The following is a 17,984-nucleotide window of genomic DNA, read 5'->3' as shown; positions in this document are numbered from 1 at the left end:
TTATCAGTTGCTTCTAGTGGTTAACTCTCATTTTTAAATAAACTGCTTATTTTTCAAAATGTTTTAAGATAAACCAGTGGTATAGACTGGAGCAACTAAAGATCAGTTCTGCATTTAACAGAACCACAGTCCTAAGTCTTGGAAAACTGATTGTTACATTCCTTAAATAGAAATGAGACATCTGTAAATATATAATAAGTATAGATCAAGGTGATGTACACAAGCAGTGGCTTTTTGTCAGTGAGATTAAAATCTGGAGCAGCTAAATTCTGTTATGTCTAGACCTGAAATATGTTTGAAGGCCAGAAAGATTTAGGGAAAGCCTTTGCAAAATATGCATTTCTCTGCAGATTATTGCTAAAGATTCCCTATTTTGGGAGATGTGTGATAGCCATTCCTGATTTTATCTGGAGGCATGTGAAAGCACATTCTTTGCAGGCTCAAATTCTTTAAAACTTGCCAGTGGGAGATTATTTTATACAACCATTACTGTTTCTTCAGGGTAAATGCAACTATTTTCTGTCAGTGTGATTTTGACACCAGTGGAGTGTTGATTGTAGAGCCTCCATTATTCACCTCTGTGACTTCAGCAGGGACAAGTCTGGGTTTGACTTTGTCACTGGCAAATTAATTGTTATTTGTATCTAAATGATCATTCCTTTAATTCTTTATCTTATCGTTACAGCTTTTAGTAGAAATTCTCATGAGACCAACTCTTATTACACAGAAAAAGAAGCAGAAAAGTAAGTAAATTCATGTTTTATCTCTTCCCCCCCAATTTTGCCTTGTGTTCTTATTCAGACAGAAATTGTTCTGTTTTTCTGTTATTCTCTTTCCATACCAGCAATTTCCTGTTGATTCATTTAGGAATGAATCATTGGTCTCTTTGTTCTCCGTGGTACTGATTCGTGCTGGGATTTGGGATAGTCACCTGTTGGGATATTCACATGGCTCCAGAGGGTTCATACACTCAGCACAACATCCCTCACTCAAAGAACTAAATCTGCAATCAGTGGAAACTCTTATTGCTACTGTGGCTACAGCTACAGTGAGCAATTTTTAATAATAAGCCACAAAACATTGTTTATGTAATAGGAGCTACAGAGATTGTGAGATAAAAAGTGTGCTGTTCTCCTGACTCACTTCCACATTGCTGTGAGGAGAACTTTGCCAAGGGGGTGCAGTGGCTTCAGCACAACTTTCCTGCTGGAGCAGCTTTGCTTCAGTGTTTTCATTTGCCCTGTTTGTGACTGTGCTGGTTCCCTGAGCCCTTGTGAGGAGAGGGAATGTCCTGGTGCACTCTGTGCCCGTCAGCCAGGGAACTTCAAAGGTGACATGGCTTGAACTTGAGCTACAGGCAGCTGTTGTAGGGCTGTACTGAAAACATATTTTAAATATTAAAATGTGCAGTGAATCAGATGGAAAGCTGTTCTTATGAAGTCCAGGTGCTCTGTGGAGAACACTACATGAACTGTCCTTATTTTTTTTTTTTCCCCATACTAAATAATTTCACATGTGAACAGGTCAGGAAAAGACTTATAGAATCATAGAATGGTTTGGGCTGGAAGGGACCTTAAAGATCATCCAGTTCAACTCCCTGCCATGGGCAGGGACACCTTCCACTAGCCCAGGTTGCTCCAAGCCCCATCTAGTCTGGCCTTGGACACTTCCAGGGATGGGGCAGCCACAGCTTCTCTGGGCAACCTGTGCCAGGGCCTCCCCACCCTCACAGGGAAGGATTTCTCCCCAATATCCCATCTAACCCTGGCAGTTTGAGTCCTTCTTCCAGTTTCTATCCTCCAAGGCATTTGCACATGTGATCTGAGGTAGCAGCCTGCAATTCCCCTCCATTTTATGGCTTTCCATGGCACTCCTTGGCATTGGTGTCCCTTGGCAGCCTGTGGCTGGTGACTGACTGTTCTCTCCTTTGCAGTAAGTGATGACCTCATCAAGGACTGTCTCAGCATACTGTACAACACGTGTCTGTGTGTAAGTACAACTGCTGCAAAAGTCTTCTGCTGGTCTCTTTTTACAGGTGCCACTTGATAAGACAATATACAGACTCTTAAGTGTAATTTAAACTTACTCCGAAGCTTTATGTGAAAATTCCTTCAGTTAAATACAGGACTGCCCTGTATTTTGGTGTGTTACACAGTTCCTTAGTCAAGTTTAATTCCTCTGGTTTGGATCTTTCTGTCTCTGTGTTTCAGTAGGAAAGCCATGCCAGCCTTTGTTGAGTTCCATCTTAAAATTTGAAACTGGAAACAGATCCCTGTTAACCCCAGCTGCAGCTAGTCTTGTTCAGAACTGGTGCTGGCCCAGTGTTTTAAGTTTGATCCTGCAACTCCTTCACGTTCTGGGTATCAGTTTAGTTCGGCTCTGTGGATGGCAGAGCAGCACTAAGGAAGGTGCTGGGTTAAAGGCCTGTGGAAATACCTTGTCATTAAAATTCTGAAGCTAAAAGCACAGGCCTCCAATTATGCATGCAGGGAACATCCTCAGGATTGTTTACTTCATCACACACTTCATTATGCCATAATCCAGGGAACGTTGTTTAACAAAAATTTAAAAAGAAGAGAGGTGGTTGGTGGCTTTGGAGCTCTTCTGAAGACATCAGCCTGATCTCCAGAGTATGAGTCTTACACAATCATGTCTCACTGCTGAAGATCTGCACACATGGGAGGGGGAAGAGAAGGGATGCTTTCTTCTTGGCTTAGATGATTTATTTTTTTAACTACAGGTAATGCTACTTCTGCAAACTGTGAAAGAAGCAAGTTTGCAATTTTTAGAGTAGTTGCTGTTTTAATTCACTCTGGTTATTACTGCTGTCTCTTGAATGAGAAGTGTGCAGGATCACAGAAATGGTGTGTGTGCAATATTAATGTGTAGATATTGAGGAACTGTCTAAGCCAGTGTAGGTCTGTGAGCACTGGTGATATGCCAGTCACACAGAGCAGACAGCTTTGCAGGCAGTGAGGATGCAGTTTTAAGTTCCAGGGAAGCCTGGCTGTGCTCTCAGCAGAGCTCAGAGCATGAAACTTGTCTGTAATGATTAGAGCATGAAAGCCAGTCTTAAATTCAGTGCTGAACTCAAGTTCAGGCCTCAGTGTGACTTTTGGTTCATCACCAGGTTCATTTAGGCCAGTGCTGCATTTGGGTGGCTCAAACTGAGAGCGGTGCTGAGGGTTGAGGAGTGGCTGCATTTGCATATCAGGGCATGGAGCTGGTGACAGTTTGTATGGGAAAGCAGAGACAAGCCTCTCTGGAGTGCTGCCAGGCAGGCAGTGTTTAGTTTGGATTCAGGCAAGTAAACAACTCTGAGGTGAAGCCTCTCCTCACGGAGCCTGTCGGTTTTGCAGGCTCCTGTTACCTTCAGACAAGGCCTGGGGTTGGTTTTGGTGGCCATAAACCCAGCTTTTCCTGGTGCCAGGAGTAGCTGGGTCGGTAACACACCATCTGCAGGGCTGTGTCCTGCATGTGCTGTGAGATGTGGCTTCTCAGGGTGGGCTCTGAGCAGGTCTGTGCTGCTTTGCAGACGGAAGGAGTCACGAGGCGACTGGCAGAAAGAAACGACTTTGTGTTGTTCCTGTTTACACTGATGACAAACAAAAAGACATTCCTACAAACTGCAACGCTCATTGAAGATATCCTGGGAGTTAAAAAGGTTAGTTACTGGTTTCTTTGCTTTATTTGTATGGCTTTTCAGGCCAGTAAAGAGCTGTTGCTTTGAAGAGTCGCTGAGGATAGTCCTCTTAAGCTGCCAGTCCCACTTGTTTATTTGAAACCTGAGTGTTCACAGTGATCATTAACTTCAGTCATCTCATAGAGAAGCCACACTATTGATGTGGAGTCATCCTTGCAATGTTTTTCCATAGCTCAGAGGATGATGGGAGGTGAGCACCCACCATCTGAGTACCTCACTGTCATTAAAGTACAGCCAGTGTTTCAAATAAAGGAAATGAACCTCATATAAATTAATTTTTCATCCTTGCCTTCTGATTACACTTCACACATTATACTTGTCCTCATGACATCTGGAAGGGCCTCCTGTCCTTCTCTCTTACCTTGGGCTTTGTCACCTCTCAAACAAGTTGTAAGCTGGGGAAACAGGACACTTCAGTCTTCTGCACAGATTGGGGTTGTTTTTTTTAATTGAGTTCTCTGATGTGATGCAAATAAAATATTAATGGTGTAATCCTGGGAAAACCCTGAATGAACAGTGTCTATGTACATTTTTTGGAGAGAGTCAGGAGTCTCTAACTTGATACTTTTTTTACTTAAGAGTAAGGTTGAGGTAGATGTACTTCCTGAAATAAGTAGGAAACAAGCTTAGTTTATCTGAACAAAAATGGTGTTTTTCTGACAACCGTTTTCAGCCTCTTTTTATTAAAAAGATCTTTTGATGAAAAAACTGAAAAATAATCTGAAAGGTGATTCTTATCTGTGAGTTTCAAAGAAAATACAGAAGTGGAAAACAAAACTGAAACTTTTAATACCCAAACATAATTTATGTATTAAATTGGTTTGTGGGGTTTTTAGTTAAAAAAGGCCCCCAAATTTTATGCAAACATCTGGTCTTTAAAATACGGATGTCTGTACAGCAGTTGTAAATCCCAGCTGCTTTCAGACTCTTCACTTGCTTCTCCTTTCCCAACATTGGAATAACCCACAGAGCTCCCCAGGGAGGATCTTGTGTCTGTGTTCACTTATTGAACGTCACATGTGACTCAGTTGGTGTTGCCTTCTCCAGGAAATGATCCAGCTGGATGATATTCCCAACCTGGCCAGCCTTGTGTCCAGCTTTGACCAGCAGCAGCTGGCAAACTTCTGCAGGATCCTGGCTGTCACCATTTCTGAGCTCGACACGGGCAGTGATGACAAGCACACACTTCTTGCCAAAAATGCCCAGCAGAAAAAAAACCTGGGTCCTTCTCGAGCTGAGATTAATCAAGGTAATTGTTACACTGTGAACAAATCACACTAATCTCCATAGTAATCTCAACTTTCCCCTTTTCAATGTCACTTATGTTTCTGGAGGATACTGAAAGTGTTGTGTCTTGCAGAGCATTTTCCTTTATTTTCTTTATCCCTCAGGAAACAGTCTTTCCTGTTAATGAACTTTACTTTGTAGCTTTTGGGTCGATATGGTGTTGCTAATTAGGTGGGTTAATTTCTGTCATTTCAGCACTCTTTGATGAACTGAGTGGCTTAAAATAATTGGATTTGCTTTCTATGCCTCAGTCATGTCCATGGCAACTCTTGGTAATTCTGTGTCCTCCTTAAAAGTCTGATTTCTGAACTTAAACTGTGTGCAGCGTGGTTGCTGTTGGAGCAGTTCCTCTCTGATTTTATCTGATGTTGTGTTGAGCAGGATGTCTGTCTTTGTCAACAAGGAAATTGTGTTTAATGTTAGTTATGTTGCCCACTGTTACCAAAGCAGCCTTGGAAATCTGTGGGTCTCATCTCAGCTTTAACTTAGGGCAGAGTGTAGGTTTCCTTATTTTGCTGAGTGCTTCTCAAGTGCAAAAGCCTTGCTTAGAAGGATGAGTAGGAATTGGAAAAGTTAAATTGTAGAATCTGCTGTTTTCAGCTCTTACTGTGCTGAAAAGCATTTGAGCTTCTGAAGCAGATGTGAGAACTGCATCCAGTGAGAGGTGAGTAGCATAATACAGCAGCTGAGAAACTTTAAAGGGAGGGGTGTATTTTCTACCCTGGGATAGCCAGAATTCTCTTGTGAAGAGCAGTGGACAAGTATGGGTAGGTGTGGGTACTAAGTTTAATTTAAATCAGTTGAACTTAATAAGCTTGGATCCCCCAGAGCTGAACTTAGCCAAGCAAATGTTTAACTAATCATTTTTTGTGTGCACAATTAGAGACTGATTCTGAGATTATAAAATATATTCTACTTTAAAAATTTTATCAGGGAGCTTATCCTTTCAAAGATCAAACTCTTTCTTATCATGTTAATGGCCAAATTCTTTGTCTTTTTCCACTTGCAGAGGCAAGTGTGTAGTGAATTAAAGCCTTAGTTATGTATCTTTAATAAACAGGTCCTGTAATTAAGTTATTCTGTGAAAACTTGAGGGCAAAATGCAGCTCTCCAAGCATTTTGCAAAGCAGTGACTTCTGTCCTTGCAGTGCTCCTTCTAAGGGTGCAGTTTCACCATTAAAAGCCTCAAACCTGGGGCTGCTCTGGTGTATTCCCCATCTGTTTTGCTCCTTGATGATCTAATTCAGGAAACCATTACTTAGAAAGCTGAGGGCTTTCCTCCCAGCTATTCCAGTGAGCCAGTTCAGTTTGCTACAAGACAAACACCACGGGAGGGAAAATGAAGGAGGAGCATCACACAGAGGAAAGGGGGTGTGGAGCTGCCCATTCCAAGGGCTGCTGCCTTATTTCTGCCAGCTTAATTTTCAGCCAGATCAGTTCCTCGATATTGAGTCACTGTGGACTGGAAAACAGCACTGAATTATTCCTGGGATATGAAACTCTCTTCCAGTCCTTAACAGGAGGCTGCACTGACTTCTTCCATCTTTGGATCTTTTTGACCAGATCTTTTTAACCATACTCTTCTGTATCCCTGATGTAGATGTTTTGGTGCCTTGTGGCGTGGAGGATTTGATGACTGCTGTGTTGATCTTAAATAGGAATAAAGTTATTTTTCTTTTTTTTTTTTTCAGCTACACTTCTGAATATTCCAGGCTTCATAGAGCGATTGTGCAAACTGGCAACACGGAAAGTGTCTGAAACCACAGGTACTTCCAGCTTCCTGCAGGAGCTGGAGGAGTGGTACACCTGGCTGGACAATGCACTGGTTCTGGATGCACTGATGAGAGTGGCAAATGAAGAGGCAGAGCAGAGCAGTACAGGTACCTGGCTTGCATTCCTTCAGCTGGTGTACATCCTAACCATCTTCAGGGTTTGCCACGTGTTGCTTCTCCTTTCAACCAGAAATATCAGCAGTTAGGTCTTATTCCCAGTTTGTTCTCATGTAGCAGTGATTTTTTTTTTTCCTGATTAAAGTTAGCAGAATAGGTAGGAAATGTCCTTCAGCAGTCTGTGCCCTTTGCATGCCTAGATAACCCTGTAATGCTGTACATCCTCACCACTAATCTCCCTGCAGAGGCAAAACTGCCCTTCTGAGGTGAGTGACTTCACCAGCATTTTCCTCTAAAACTTTGGCTGATGGCTTTGGGTCCAAATGCTTCATACCAAGTAAGTGGCCCCTTCTTTAAAAAGGCAATCTAATTTCAGCAAAATTGAGTAAGTAATTGAAGAAAAATAATTATTCCAGTTAATACAACCATAGGAAAATGCTTTGAAGCACATGTGTGGTTTGTTTCTTCACCCTTTGGTATTACAAAAATGCAGGGTATGTCTTGTAAAACTCAAAGTACTTAGTACTCCTGTTTCTGCCCTTAGCAGGGTAATTCTACATAGGGTTATGAAAATTATTTAACTGTGGCCTAAGAATACTGATCCTGAGGTATGAAGTGAAAGTATATCAATAGTAAATGCTTCTGATCTCTCATCCCTGCTTTCATTACCTTTTCTGCCATGTCCTGGTGCAGTAGTCTATTAATTCATTTAGGTGAGCCTACTTATTTTAGGTCATTGAGCTTATGATGGACAATCAATTTTTAAAAACTTATCTCTAAATTTCCAGCTATTTTTTTTTTCTCTTCTGTGATTTAAATTGGTTATTTGCTGTACATCACTGGTTTTAGCTGAGAGGAAGATTCAAGCAGATGGGCTGGTCCTACACCTGCAGTGTTGGGTGTAAAAGTAATAACTGTAACAAATCCTTGCTGTTGAAGCTGCCTCAGGCTCACGTTTTTGCCCTCTTGTTCAGAGTCTTCAGATGAAAGTGGGTTGGCCAACAGCTCAACACGGACACAGCTCCCACAGTCCATGAAGATCATGCACGAGATCATGTACAAGCTGGAGGTGTTGTACGTTCTCTGTGTGCTGCTCATGGGGAGGCAGAGGAATCAGGTGAGCCCTGGGACATGGTCACACAGGCAGCTGATGGCCCTTTGAACCTGAGTGCTCGTTAATTAGGTCGTGGGCACAGAAACACGGAGGGCAGAGCTGAAGGCACAAAGCTGGGCAGAGCCCATCGTGGCAGCTGTGCCCAGACACACAGGAAATGTTCCACTGGGAAACAGGGCTGGGCACAAGGGTGGGGGTCCAGTCCCCCCAGAGCTGCTGCTCTGGTGCAGGATGGATGCAGGAGGATGTCTCCTGCATGGGGATCCTGTCCCTCTGTGTGAGGAAGTGTGTGGGTGTACCTGGATGCTGCAGGAGCTGCAGCCAGACCTTCTTACCCCTCCTGGTAAGAAGGGGATGGAGCCCCTTTGTACCTTCCCCTTCCTTGGCTGCTTTCACTTTTGGAAACTCTCTGGGGTGGTGTGAGTGGGTGATTTTTGCAGCAGATACCCATGTCTTGGCTGAGTGTGAGCAAATTTTAAACTCTGAGTTGAGAAAATGCACTTCAGTGCTGTCTGCACTGATCACTGCCTGGTAACCCCACTCATCTGTTCCTTTTGCCTTTCTTCCTTTTGAAATGAAAAAAAAAAATTATTCCCAGCCTCACACAGGCTTATGGAGAACCAGTCCCTGCAGCCTGGCTGTGGTTTGATTTAAATGGGTCAAAAGCATGTTGTGCAGGGAAAAGAAAAGCAGTCCTTGGTGCAGTTTTGACAGGTTTCCAGCTTTGTCAGTCTGCTCAGCTCAGCAGAGCAGCTCAGGACAGCAGGGACATTCACATGCCCTGGAGACTGGGAGGCCAAATTGGTGTGAATGGAAGGGACTGGGAGGGCCAGATTGGTGTGAGTTGTTGAAGGGCTATTGTATTGGGTAAGAGTGGCTGTGTTGGGGGGCAGTTGCTTGAGCACATTTATCTTGAGTATTTTGGCCTTTGCTGGTGACCTCCCACTGCATGAAAGTCACAAACACTCGCCAGTCTCTTAAATCTCTTGATCTGAATTTAAAATAGAAGTGCAGTTGTAGTGCAGTCCCAAACATAACTAACCTGTTCATTCTGAACCTACTGAAGTGGTTGTGGACTCCTCATCCCTGGGAGTGTCCAAGGCCAGCTTGGATGGGACTTAGAGCAGCCTGGTCTAGTGGGAGGTGTCCCTGCCCATGGCAGGGGGTGGAATGAGATGAGCTTTAAGGTCCCTTCCAACCCAAACCATTCAAGTGGATACTTGGCATTAAAATTAAATAAATTCTCTATAAGAGGGGACTAGCAATTGTTGCAGAAACCACAATCACTACCATAAGCAACTGTTGTCATTCCTTTTAGAAATGCTGTTTCCGTTGGGCATAAAATGAAATTTAAACAAAGCCCAGACGTAACTGGAACTACCAGAACGTGGATCTGTTAGGAGGACTGTTTTTTCCATTGTATCAAGCCAGATAATTCATTGCTGCCTGATTTCACCACAGGAATGCAGTTTTATAGATACTGCAGAAACAACTTGCAGCTTGCACTCATCCTGCTGCCACTGCTTCAGGGAGCTGGATTCCTTCCCTCCCTGGGTCAGCTCCAGTGTGTTCCTGTCAGATATGACAAGGCAGAAAATATGCTGCTGAAACAGCCAGCTTTGAAGCTGAATTTATTTTTTAATTTCCTGAGAAAACAACTCTTTATCCTTCATCTGCTCTCTCTGCCCCTGTGCAGATGGGAAAACTAAGGATAAAGCTGGCATGCAGTTCACCTCCTCCCCAGGACTGACACAGGGGGACTGGAATTGAACTCTTGAAAGATTTGAGTTACTTCATTCCCAGATACTTCTTGTGAAATCCTTTGCCTTTGAAACACATAATATATCCTTCATTCCTTCATCTGCATAAAACTTGTGTGGCAGATGTGAATCCATTTTCCCTTCCTGAGCCAGGCAGATGAAAACTGGAGCTGAGCTGTTCTCCATGGAAAGCTCCAGAGTGAGGGACAGCAGTGCCTGCAGTACCACACTCACTGGCAAGCATTGCAGCTGCTTGGTGGTGTCCCTTCTCTACGATGGAATAAAAGCACAGGATCTGTGATTCCAGTCTGAGCAGCCAAAGGACTTAGTGGTTTTAGGTTGGATTCATTTTGCATGGAATTTCTAAAGGGCATCACAAACCTGCTTCAGTCCACCATGACAAGCAACAAAATGGTCTGGTGTTTGCTTGAGGCATTGTGCAGCTTCCCAGACTCAACCAGTTCACTCTAAATCCTTGGTGTGAACTTGATTGCTGGCTAATTTGCATAAATTGATAACTGTGGTAGCAGTGACTTGGCTCTGCCTGCTGCCACCTCAGGGGTGAGCTCACCCTTGGGGGTAAGTGGTGTTTCTCTCAGACCTGTGCCTTTGCTTCCTTCTTATTATGGTCACACTCTAAATTACTCTCCTTTTATATTTTTCTGGGCTGTCCTGCAGACAGTGTTGGGGTGAAAAGCCATCAGGTGATTTGCTTGCTCCTGTTGTAAGGAGCCACACTGCACACAGCAGAACCTTACGTTTTAGTGGGGAGAAAGCACTAGGCCAATTCATGTGAAGGTGGGCAGCAGTAGGAAAAAATCCAAGGAGTTTGAAGGGTAAATACAGAGCAGGGATTGCCTTGGCATCCCCAGGTAGTTGTAATGAGTTTGAGGTCTGGGAGAGAGTGTGATACAAAGGCAGTGACTGTCATGCAGCTCCTGTAAGGTGAGAGCTTTAGAGCTGAGCAAACTAAAAGTGAACAAGACACATTTGAAATTAGGGATGAGTCATTTAGAGGGAGCAGACTCAGGAGTTAAAACTAGGAACATGGAGAGCTTTTCCTGTGGTGAGGGCTGAGGCTCTTGCAGGCAGCTCACCCACTTGAACTCAGCTCACCCACGCTGGCCGTGGAGGGACAGGGAGAATACAGGGAGCTCTTTGTTTGGAGAGATTCCTCAGAGCTGGTTTTGTTGGAGGCTTGTGACGAGATCAAAGTGTCCAATAGCATTTTAAAATACTGGAGCACTAGAGGACTCCAAGCTTTGCAATCTCTCAGGTAGGATGGGTGAGATAGGAAGGAGTTGGATGTGAGACTTGGGGTGTCCAGCAGCAGGAATGTGATTTCCACAGAGATGGGGCAGCTGGTGGCTACAGCCAGGAGGAATGCAAAAAGGCCATCAGCTATGATGCAAGTAAGACTGAGAAAATGAAAACCTGTAAAACAACATCAGGTTTAACTATTTTGGATTCATTCAGGTGTTTGAGTAGATAGAACAAATTTGAGTGACCTGCTGGAAATGCTGCTGGTTATAATGCTGCATCTTGGGGACAACCTGGGCTACTGTTAAGTGATTTTGTTTATTGATTTTAAGGAATATGTCCATTACTGCATTGGGCACTTAATTTTTGCAGCATGTTGGGCTTCCCAGTCGTGTGGTTTCCATTTGCAACCACATCTCAAGGAATACTGCTTATCCTAGGCCTATAGTTGATGAGAGTCCCACTTTGTATTTCCCTTACTCCTCATCTTCCAAATTGCTTACATCAAAAGTCTCACAGCTTGGACTGAAGGTATTTAACAGCTGCTCACACCAATATTAGGTGCTTTTTTTACATGAGTAACTCTGTTTCAAACACATAGTGATGTGCTGGGTCCCAGCTTGGCAGGCAGACTGATAAATAAACCCAAGTATTTTAGCATTTTCTTCTCTCCTGATCATTCTCTAAAGAATTCAACTTCTCCCTAACCTGAAGGAGTTACACACTTGCTGTTTGATACAAGAATTCTCCTTCTGTTGGCAGATAATGACAGAGTTGTGCCCATCTGTTTCCAGACCACGTCATATCCGTGTTTGAGGATGCAGCAAATGACTTTGTACCTCTCTTTTTTTTCCCAGGTTCATAAAATGATTGCAGAGTTCAGGCTCATTCCTGGCCTCAATAACTTGTTTGACAAACTGATCTGGAGAAAGCATTCAGCATCAGCCCTGGTTCTGCATGGACACAACCAAAACTGTGATTGCAGCCCGGTGAGTAACTCCTAAAATTCTGTGTTGGGTTGTTATCCTGTCATACAGTCCTCAGGAGCTGTGCTGAGGAACTGGGTGCTTGTCTAATCCACAGCTTGAGATGTGGCAGCATTCGGTTTCTTGGCAATTATTGTTTTCACTGAAGTCTTTGGCTTGTGTCATCAATTTAACAGGGACAATTTAGCCTCTCCTCTCTCCTAGTTTGGGAACTGGGAAAGGGGGTAAATTGGTGGACCCTGGAAGCCAGAGGCAGAAGATAACCAAAACTTAAGGAAATGATAACTAGGAAGGGCACAGAATACAAATTGGGTCACAGTCAGGTTTAGGGGGGTTGAGTTTTTTATTGGATTCTTTTACTTTTTTTTTTTTCCTTCCAAACCTAGATATTTTGAATTGATCAATACAATTATGAGCTTTTCTGCCTTTGCAGTGAGAAGAAATTAGTAATTTTATAGGCTTGGAGCAGTTTCCACTTCTGTTCTATTTTGGGAAGCCTGCAAAGTGCAGCCTTCCCCTTTATGCAAGTCACTTGCTCTGCTGACCAGAGGGCTTTGATTTGGAAAGGTTTTTTTATTCAGCTTGGTAACTAATGATATCCAGAAACCCTAAAGCAATTTTTTTTTTTTACTTTTCTTGTCTCTTTTTAGGACATTACTTTAAAGATACAGTTCTTGAGGCTTCTTCAGAGCTTCAGTGATCACCACGAGTGAGTATGAGAAGCTGTTGTGGCTCGGTGGTGTTTGCCTGGTTGCAATTCCAGGTGTCCTGAGCACAGGGCAGGCTCCACGTGAAGGGAATGTTGTCCTGTCCTTAATTCAGATTTCAGGTGCTTTTCAGCTCCTGCCGTGAGCAGCCTAAGGCTCTGCTCTCCAGTGGGCATGTCTTAATATGCCTGTTGATACTTGAAACCAGCCCATTTTGCTTCATGTTGAAATGTGCTGGAACGTGTCTGTGATGAGTTAACACTTTCTGGCTGAGGAAATAAGGAGGCAGTTTTCATGGTGTTGTTTATCTGCCTTCTCCCCAAGAGCTGGTAGTGAGCCAGTGGGAATAGGGAGGAAGCTTCTGTCTGCCTTCCAAAGGCATCCTTAAGAAACTGGAGGCTGCTGGAGTTTGAGGGGTTTGCTTGGGGGTTTTTTTAATGCTGTGCTGCTGGTACAGATGTAATTCTTGCTCTATTCTGACTTGTGGAATTGCATCTTTTGTTCCATCAGTGTCCTGTTGCTCTGATTCAGTCCTGTGAGATGGTGTCCACTGCTTACAAACCTCTGTGTTTGAGGCATGTTGTACTTGAGGTGCTGGTCATATCCACAGCCAGGATGATATTTTTGTGCAGGTTTCATCTAATACTATTGGATATATTGGAAGTATCAGCCTTTTTGATTGTGGAGTTTTAGCTGTGAGAATGGGAAGCTGCTGGACAGGCATAAAGGGAAGGCTGACCTATTGTAAATCCTCCAGGCAAGACATTGTTTGCCCAGGAATCACTCCAGGTTTTCCAATAAAATCTCTTTAGATGATATTCCTACTTAAGTGGCTGCTACAAAGATCTCAGGCTTGTTCAAACAGGAAACAGCTCCCAGCTGTAACCTCAGAGCAGGTGGAATGTGTGGAATCTGGTTAAGGGCTTTAAACAAATAATGACACAAACTTTCTATGAAATCACAGATTAGCTGAGGACAAGATGAGAGCAAGTACTTGTGCACTAATATTAATTTCAGTAAAATTGTGTCTAAACCAGACTTGCAGAACTGTTTGTTGCAGGGAGAGAAGGGCTATGTTCTCCTTGCAGAAACCTGTTAATCCACATCAAAGGAGGCTTTACATGAGAACCTCAGTGGGCACTAATCTGGCTGATGGTGTTTGAAACAAGGAGACACTCAGTCCCCTTGGGTCTAATAATTTATCTTCCATGTAGTTGCTGTTTTGATGAGTAGTTTCTTTTTGCTCACTCATCCTGTGCTCCCTGAGGTTTCCTGAAAATAAATCTGTGCAGTGTGATTCTGAGCACTTTGAAGTAGGAAGATGCTGGCATTGGGCAGGGAGTGTGGCAAAGGGAGCCCCTGGACTACATTTCTACTCTATCAGACTTGTTCTGCATTTAATTTACTTTACAGATGACATAATTCATTTTCGTTACGCAAAATTCAGTATTTGGTAAAGAATTTCCTTCAAATTCCTGGGGTTTATATCCATTACTGTTCTGATCTCTACATTTCATGATGTTTTTATTGCCAGAGTGAAGTTTGCTGAGAGCAATAAAGTACAAGGATGATTGAGTACATTTTTGCAGCTTCTGCTTTCTGAGACTGATTACTGATAAAGAGCAGTATGATAAAGCAGAGAAAAACTGTGGGAAGGTGTGAAAAAGTTTGCTATTTAAGTCTTCTGAAATTCGGCAGAACGTTGCTGAGGTTTTAAAAAACAAGAAGAAAATAATTACAAACCATAAGATTTTTGAACAAGTCAGCAGGGAACCATCATCTTCAAGCTGGTCAGTGCTAAAGCTGGAATTTGGTGAATTTTGGAGGAGGTTCACCAAACAGCAGCTGTCTGGCCTGGGGGAGGGAGCGGGGTGGGAATGCTGTGAAGAGCAGCCAGGTGAGAGAGGATTACCCAGCCCTGTGGCTTTACTTCTCATGGAATTGCATGTTTGCCTCTGGAATTCATCCTGGTTTTCCCCCCCCTCCCGCTGTCTTGCTTTAGGAACAAGTATCTCCTCCTAAACAGCCAGGAACTGAATGAGCTGAGTGCAATCTCCCACAAAGCCAACATCCCTGAAGTTGATGCAGTTGTCAACACTGACAGGTGAGAGGGAATAGAGGGCTTTGGGCAGCAATTTAGGAGGTTTTTAAGCATCTCTGTTGGAGGTTTGATGTCCTCTGTTCTGTTTGAGGTCCATCTGTCCACCACAGATTTAATTTCAGTGATGCATTTCAGCAGGAAGTGTCCAGGTTTGTGTGGTATTGATGGCTATTAGCAAATCTAAAGTGTGCTTATGCTCAGAGTAAAGTGTTTTAAAATCAAAAGCAACCTTAAGGAAAGCCCAAAATGGGGAGGTTTGAGTTCATGGCCCAGATTTTATTGTGTTATTCTAGTTCTGACTGTTTGTCTGGCCTTGTACAGCAGGCATTGCAGACAGACCTGGAAAGTAAACCCTGATCCCTCTAATCCATTAATTGCTCCTGCTAATAAATCTTAGGTTTGAGATTCAGGAGCAGTCTGTGCACACATAATGTCCATTTCCAGGCTGTTTGAACAGATCCAGGTGTCTGCTCAGAGTATTTTAAGAGCAGCTAATAAACAGAATAAGCTAAATTAGATTAACACGTTAAACCACTTACAGAATCTCTGGTGTTACATTGGAGTATCTGTTAGATTGACTGTTTTGATTCAATAAGCTCTTTAACACACAGTTCTGGTGCACAAACCTCACCAGGTGGAACACAGTTTGCAGAATTGAGTTGTCAGAATATTCCCAGAGTTTCAGCAGGGACTTGGGCTGCACAGAGCAGATTTACCTCGCTCCAAAAGGGAATCCTCTAAGAGGATTTCCAGATTATAATTATTATCATAATACTGTGTCTAATTGGGAAGAACTTGAGGGGTTTTTACAGCTTCAGCATTTAGTTCCCATGTTGCTTTGCTTGAAATGTGAGGGCAAGGCATTGCTTCTGCACAAGGTGGAAACTCCACTGAAGATGTTTAATACAATTAGTGTTGCAGTTGTACAGCCTCTATGCTTTTACTACACCAAACAGAACAAGGTTGTCTCATGTAGCATCCAGGTTTCCATATTCTGCTCTGCCTCCTAAGTGGAATTTAAAGCTTCCTTGTTGAGCAAAGTGTGTGTTTTTCATTCCTAAGATCAAATGTGGGGTTTTTTTTCCTAATATTTTCATTTCTGCAAGCTGTGAATTGGTATTTCTGAAATATTAACGATTTGAGAGAAAATGAATAATTTTTCTTTAGGTTTATTTAGAACTCATGTTGCAGGTGTTGCAGACATTTACCAAAGGCAGTGAGGGGAACCCTTCTGCTGGTAGAACTGGCACAATAGTTGTACCATATACTTAATACTGAGATTTTGATCACCAAAAGCTGTGGAGCAGAGACTGGATTCAGTATTTTGTAAGGTACAGCATTTGCCAGCCCTTCCACTCATGCTGTCATTCCTTCACCTGCTCCAGGAGTCTTGTCTGTGATGGGAAGAGAGGTTTGTTGACCAGACTGCTTCAGGTCATGAAGAAGGAACCAGCTGAGTCCTCCTTCAGGTGGGTTCACTCTGCACTCTGATGTGCTGTTTGAGATCCCTGGGATGTAGCTTTGGTTTCATACAGTTTATTTCAGCTGGGAATGCTTGAGAATCATAATCTGGGGAAAGGCCTGGCTTTGCTGTGCTGTGGTGGCAGTGCAGGTGAGGGAGAACACCAGAGCTTGCCCTGCACTCCTACCAGCATGGCCAGGGACAGGTCTGACTCCATTGTCATGAGACAGATCAGGAAACTGGGTTGAAATTACAGATGTAATAAAGTACTGCCCTTGCTCACCTCATTTCTTCTACTTCTCAGGTTTTGGCAGGCAAGGGCAGTTGAAAGTTTCCTTCGAGGCACCACCTCCTATGCAGACCAGATGTTCCTGCTCAAGAGAGGACTCCTGGAGGTAAGGAACTCTATGTCAAGCATCCTCCATAGCAATCAAGAGGGATTTATCTGCAGTGAATTCAAAAGTGGGTAAAAATGTTAAACATTCTCTGGGAATACTTTTGGAAAGCATCTGTGAATTGTACTTGTGGTGGCCAGTTGTATAACCTGCACCAGTGGGAAGTTATTTTAACAGGAGACTCATCTGAATTGTTTTCTTTAGTTCAGTCATCCAAGAACTGAACCTGCAGATGAATGCTCTAAATAGTGGTTAAACCAGATCTGTGTTGTGCTGCTGGCTTGGCCTGAGCTGTGGCAATAACATGTTTTCCTCCCCTGCCAGCATATTCTGTACTGCATCGTTGACAGCGAGTGCAAATCACGGGATGTGCTCCAGAGTTACTTTGACCTTCTGGGAGAACTGATGAAATTCAATATTGATGCGTTCAAGAGGTTCAACAAGTACATCAACACAGATGAGAAGGTAAATATTTGTAAAAGCTGTCCCCTGAGGGTCAAATTACAAACTTTTATAGCCAGAGGTAGCACTAAAACTCAGATTCATTTGGTTTTGGTGTGATTGGTGAGCTTGGGGCACAATAAACATTAAAGGGGTGAGCTGCCAAAGTCTCTGCACAGGCCAGGTGAGTTGCTGCAGATACTCAGTTCTCAGCAGTGCTCCTGCTGTCCTGAGTCAGCAAGTGCTGAGCTGTTCAGAAAACACTGCCCTGTTACATGATCAGGCAGGTCTAAGGTCAGGGCTCAAGGATGGCAGAGCATTTCCTGGGAAGCCTCTCAGTTTTGAGTTAAGCTGATAGTTCTGGACATTGGGACAGCTCCAAAAAGTCTTTTATTGGAGCTTGCAGTTCTTATGGACGTGGATTCAAATATTAATATTTGATGCTGCAAAAAGATGTCATATCTTTGATGTTATTTGAACTCACAGCCATTTTAAGAAGTCGTGGCTGATGTAATTACCTATAAAACTGAGTTGCACATGTAAATCAAGGATGGACAGTTCTGTGCAAAGTGGTTTCATGCTCTTGTGCACTTTGTACATATAACATCAGTTGTTGGGTAGGTTCTGAATGGCCTCATACTCTTGCTTCTGTTACTGTAATTTTTCCCCCATTGCTCTTAGGTCTGGCAGACCTTGGAGAATGGGAAGTATAAATGTATTTTAAAAGAAAGTTTTACTTAATTTTGTTTTTTTCTCTAGTAAATGAACTCCTACGTTCTAGAGAATGTCTTTAGACTTCATATGTGCTTCCTATTTATTGATCTATAACTGAGTTTAGTTCTCATTCTGTGTGACTCCCTCATTGTATTTATTCCTCCC

General features: G+C 43.1%; 1 protein-coding gene across 1 annotated transcript in view; it reads left to right on the top strand.

Moving 5' to 3' along the window:
* The window catches only part of TRPC4AP (transient receptor potential cation channel subfamily C member 4 associated protein), a 33,707-nt gene that overhangs the window by 12,362 nt on the left and 3,361 nt on the right, over nucleotides 1–17,984 (top strand). The window contains exons 4-15 of the mRNA XM_064674275.1: nucleotides 686–743; nucleotides 1,934–1,989; nucleotides 3,536–3,664; nucleotides 4,751–4,952; nucleotides 6,682–6,870; nucleotides 7,854–7,996; nucleotides 11,871–12,002; nucleotides 12,650–12,708; nucleotides 14,709–14,810; nucleotides 16,193–16,276; nucleotides 16,574–16,664; nucleotides 16,989–17,129. Coding sequence (XP_064530345.1) covers nucleotides 686–743; nucleotides 1,934–1,989; nucleotides 3,536–3,664; nucleotides 4,751–4,952; nucleotides 6,682–6,870; nucleotides 7,854–7,996; nucleotides 11,871–12,002; nucleotides 12,650–12,708; nucleotides 14,709–14,810; nucleotides 16,193–16,276; nucleotides 16,574–16,664; nucleotides 16,989–17,129 — 1,386 coding nt within the window. The remainder of the gene's footprint in view (nucleotides 1–685; nucleotides 744–1,933; nucleotides 1,990–3,535; nucleotides 3,665–4,750; nucleotides 4,953–6,681; nucleotides 6,871–7,853; nucleotides 7,997–11,870; nucleotides 12,003–12,649; nucleotides 12,709–14,708; nucleotides 14,811–16,192; nucleotides 16,277–16,573; nucleotides 16,665–16,988; nucleotides 17,130–17,984) is intronic.

Source organism: Pseudopipra pipra, chromosome 17 (genome assembly GCF_036250125.1).
Source record: "Pseudopipra pipra isolate bDixPip1 chromosome 17, bDixPip1.hap1, whole genome shotgun sequence".
NCBI classification, from domain to species: Eukaryota; Metazoa; Chordata; class Aves; order Passeriformes; family Pipridae; genus Pseudopipra; species Pseudopipra pipra.
This window is presented reverse-complemented; position numbering and strand designations above follow the sequence as displayed.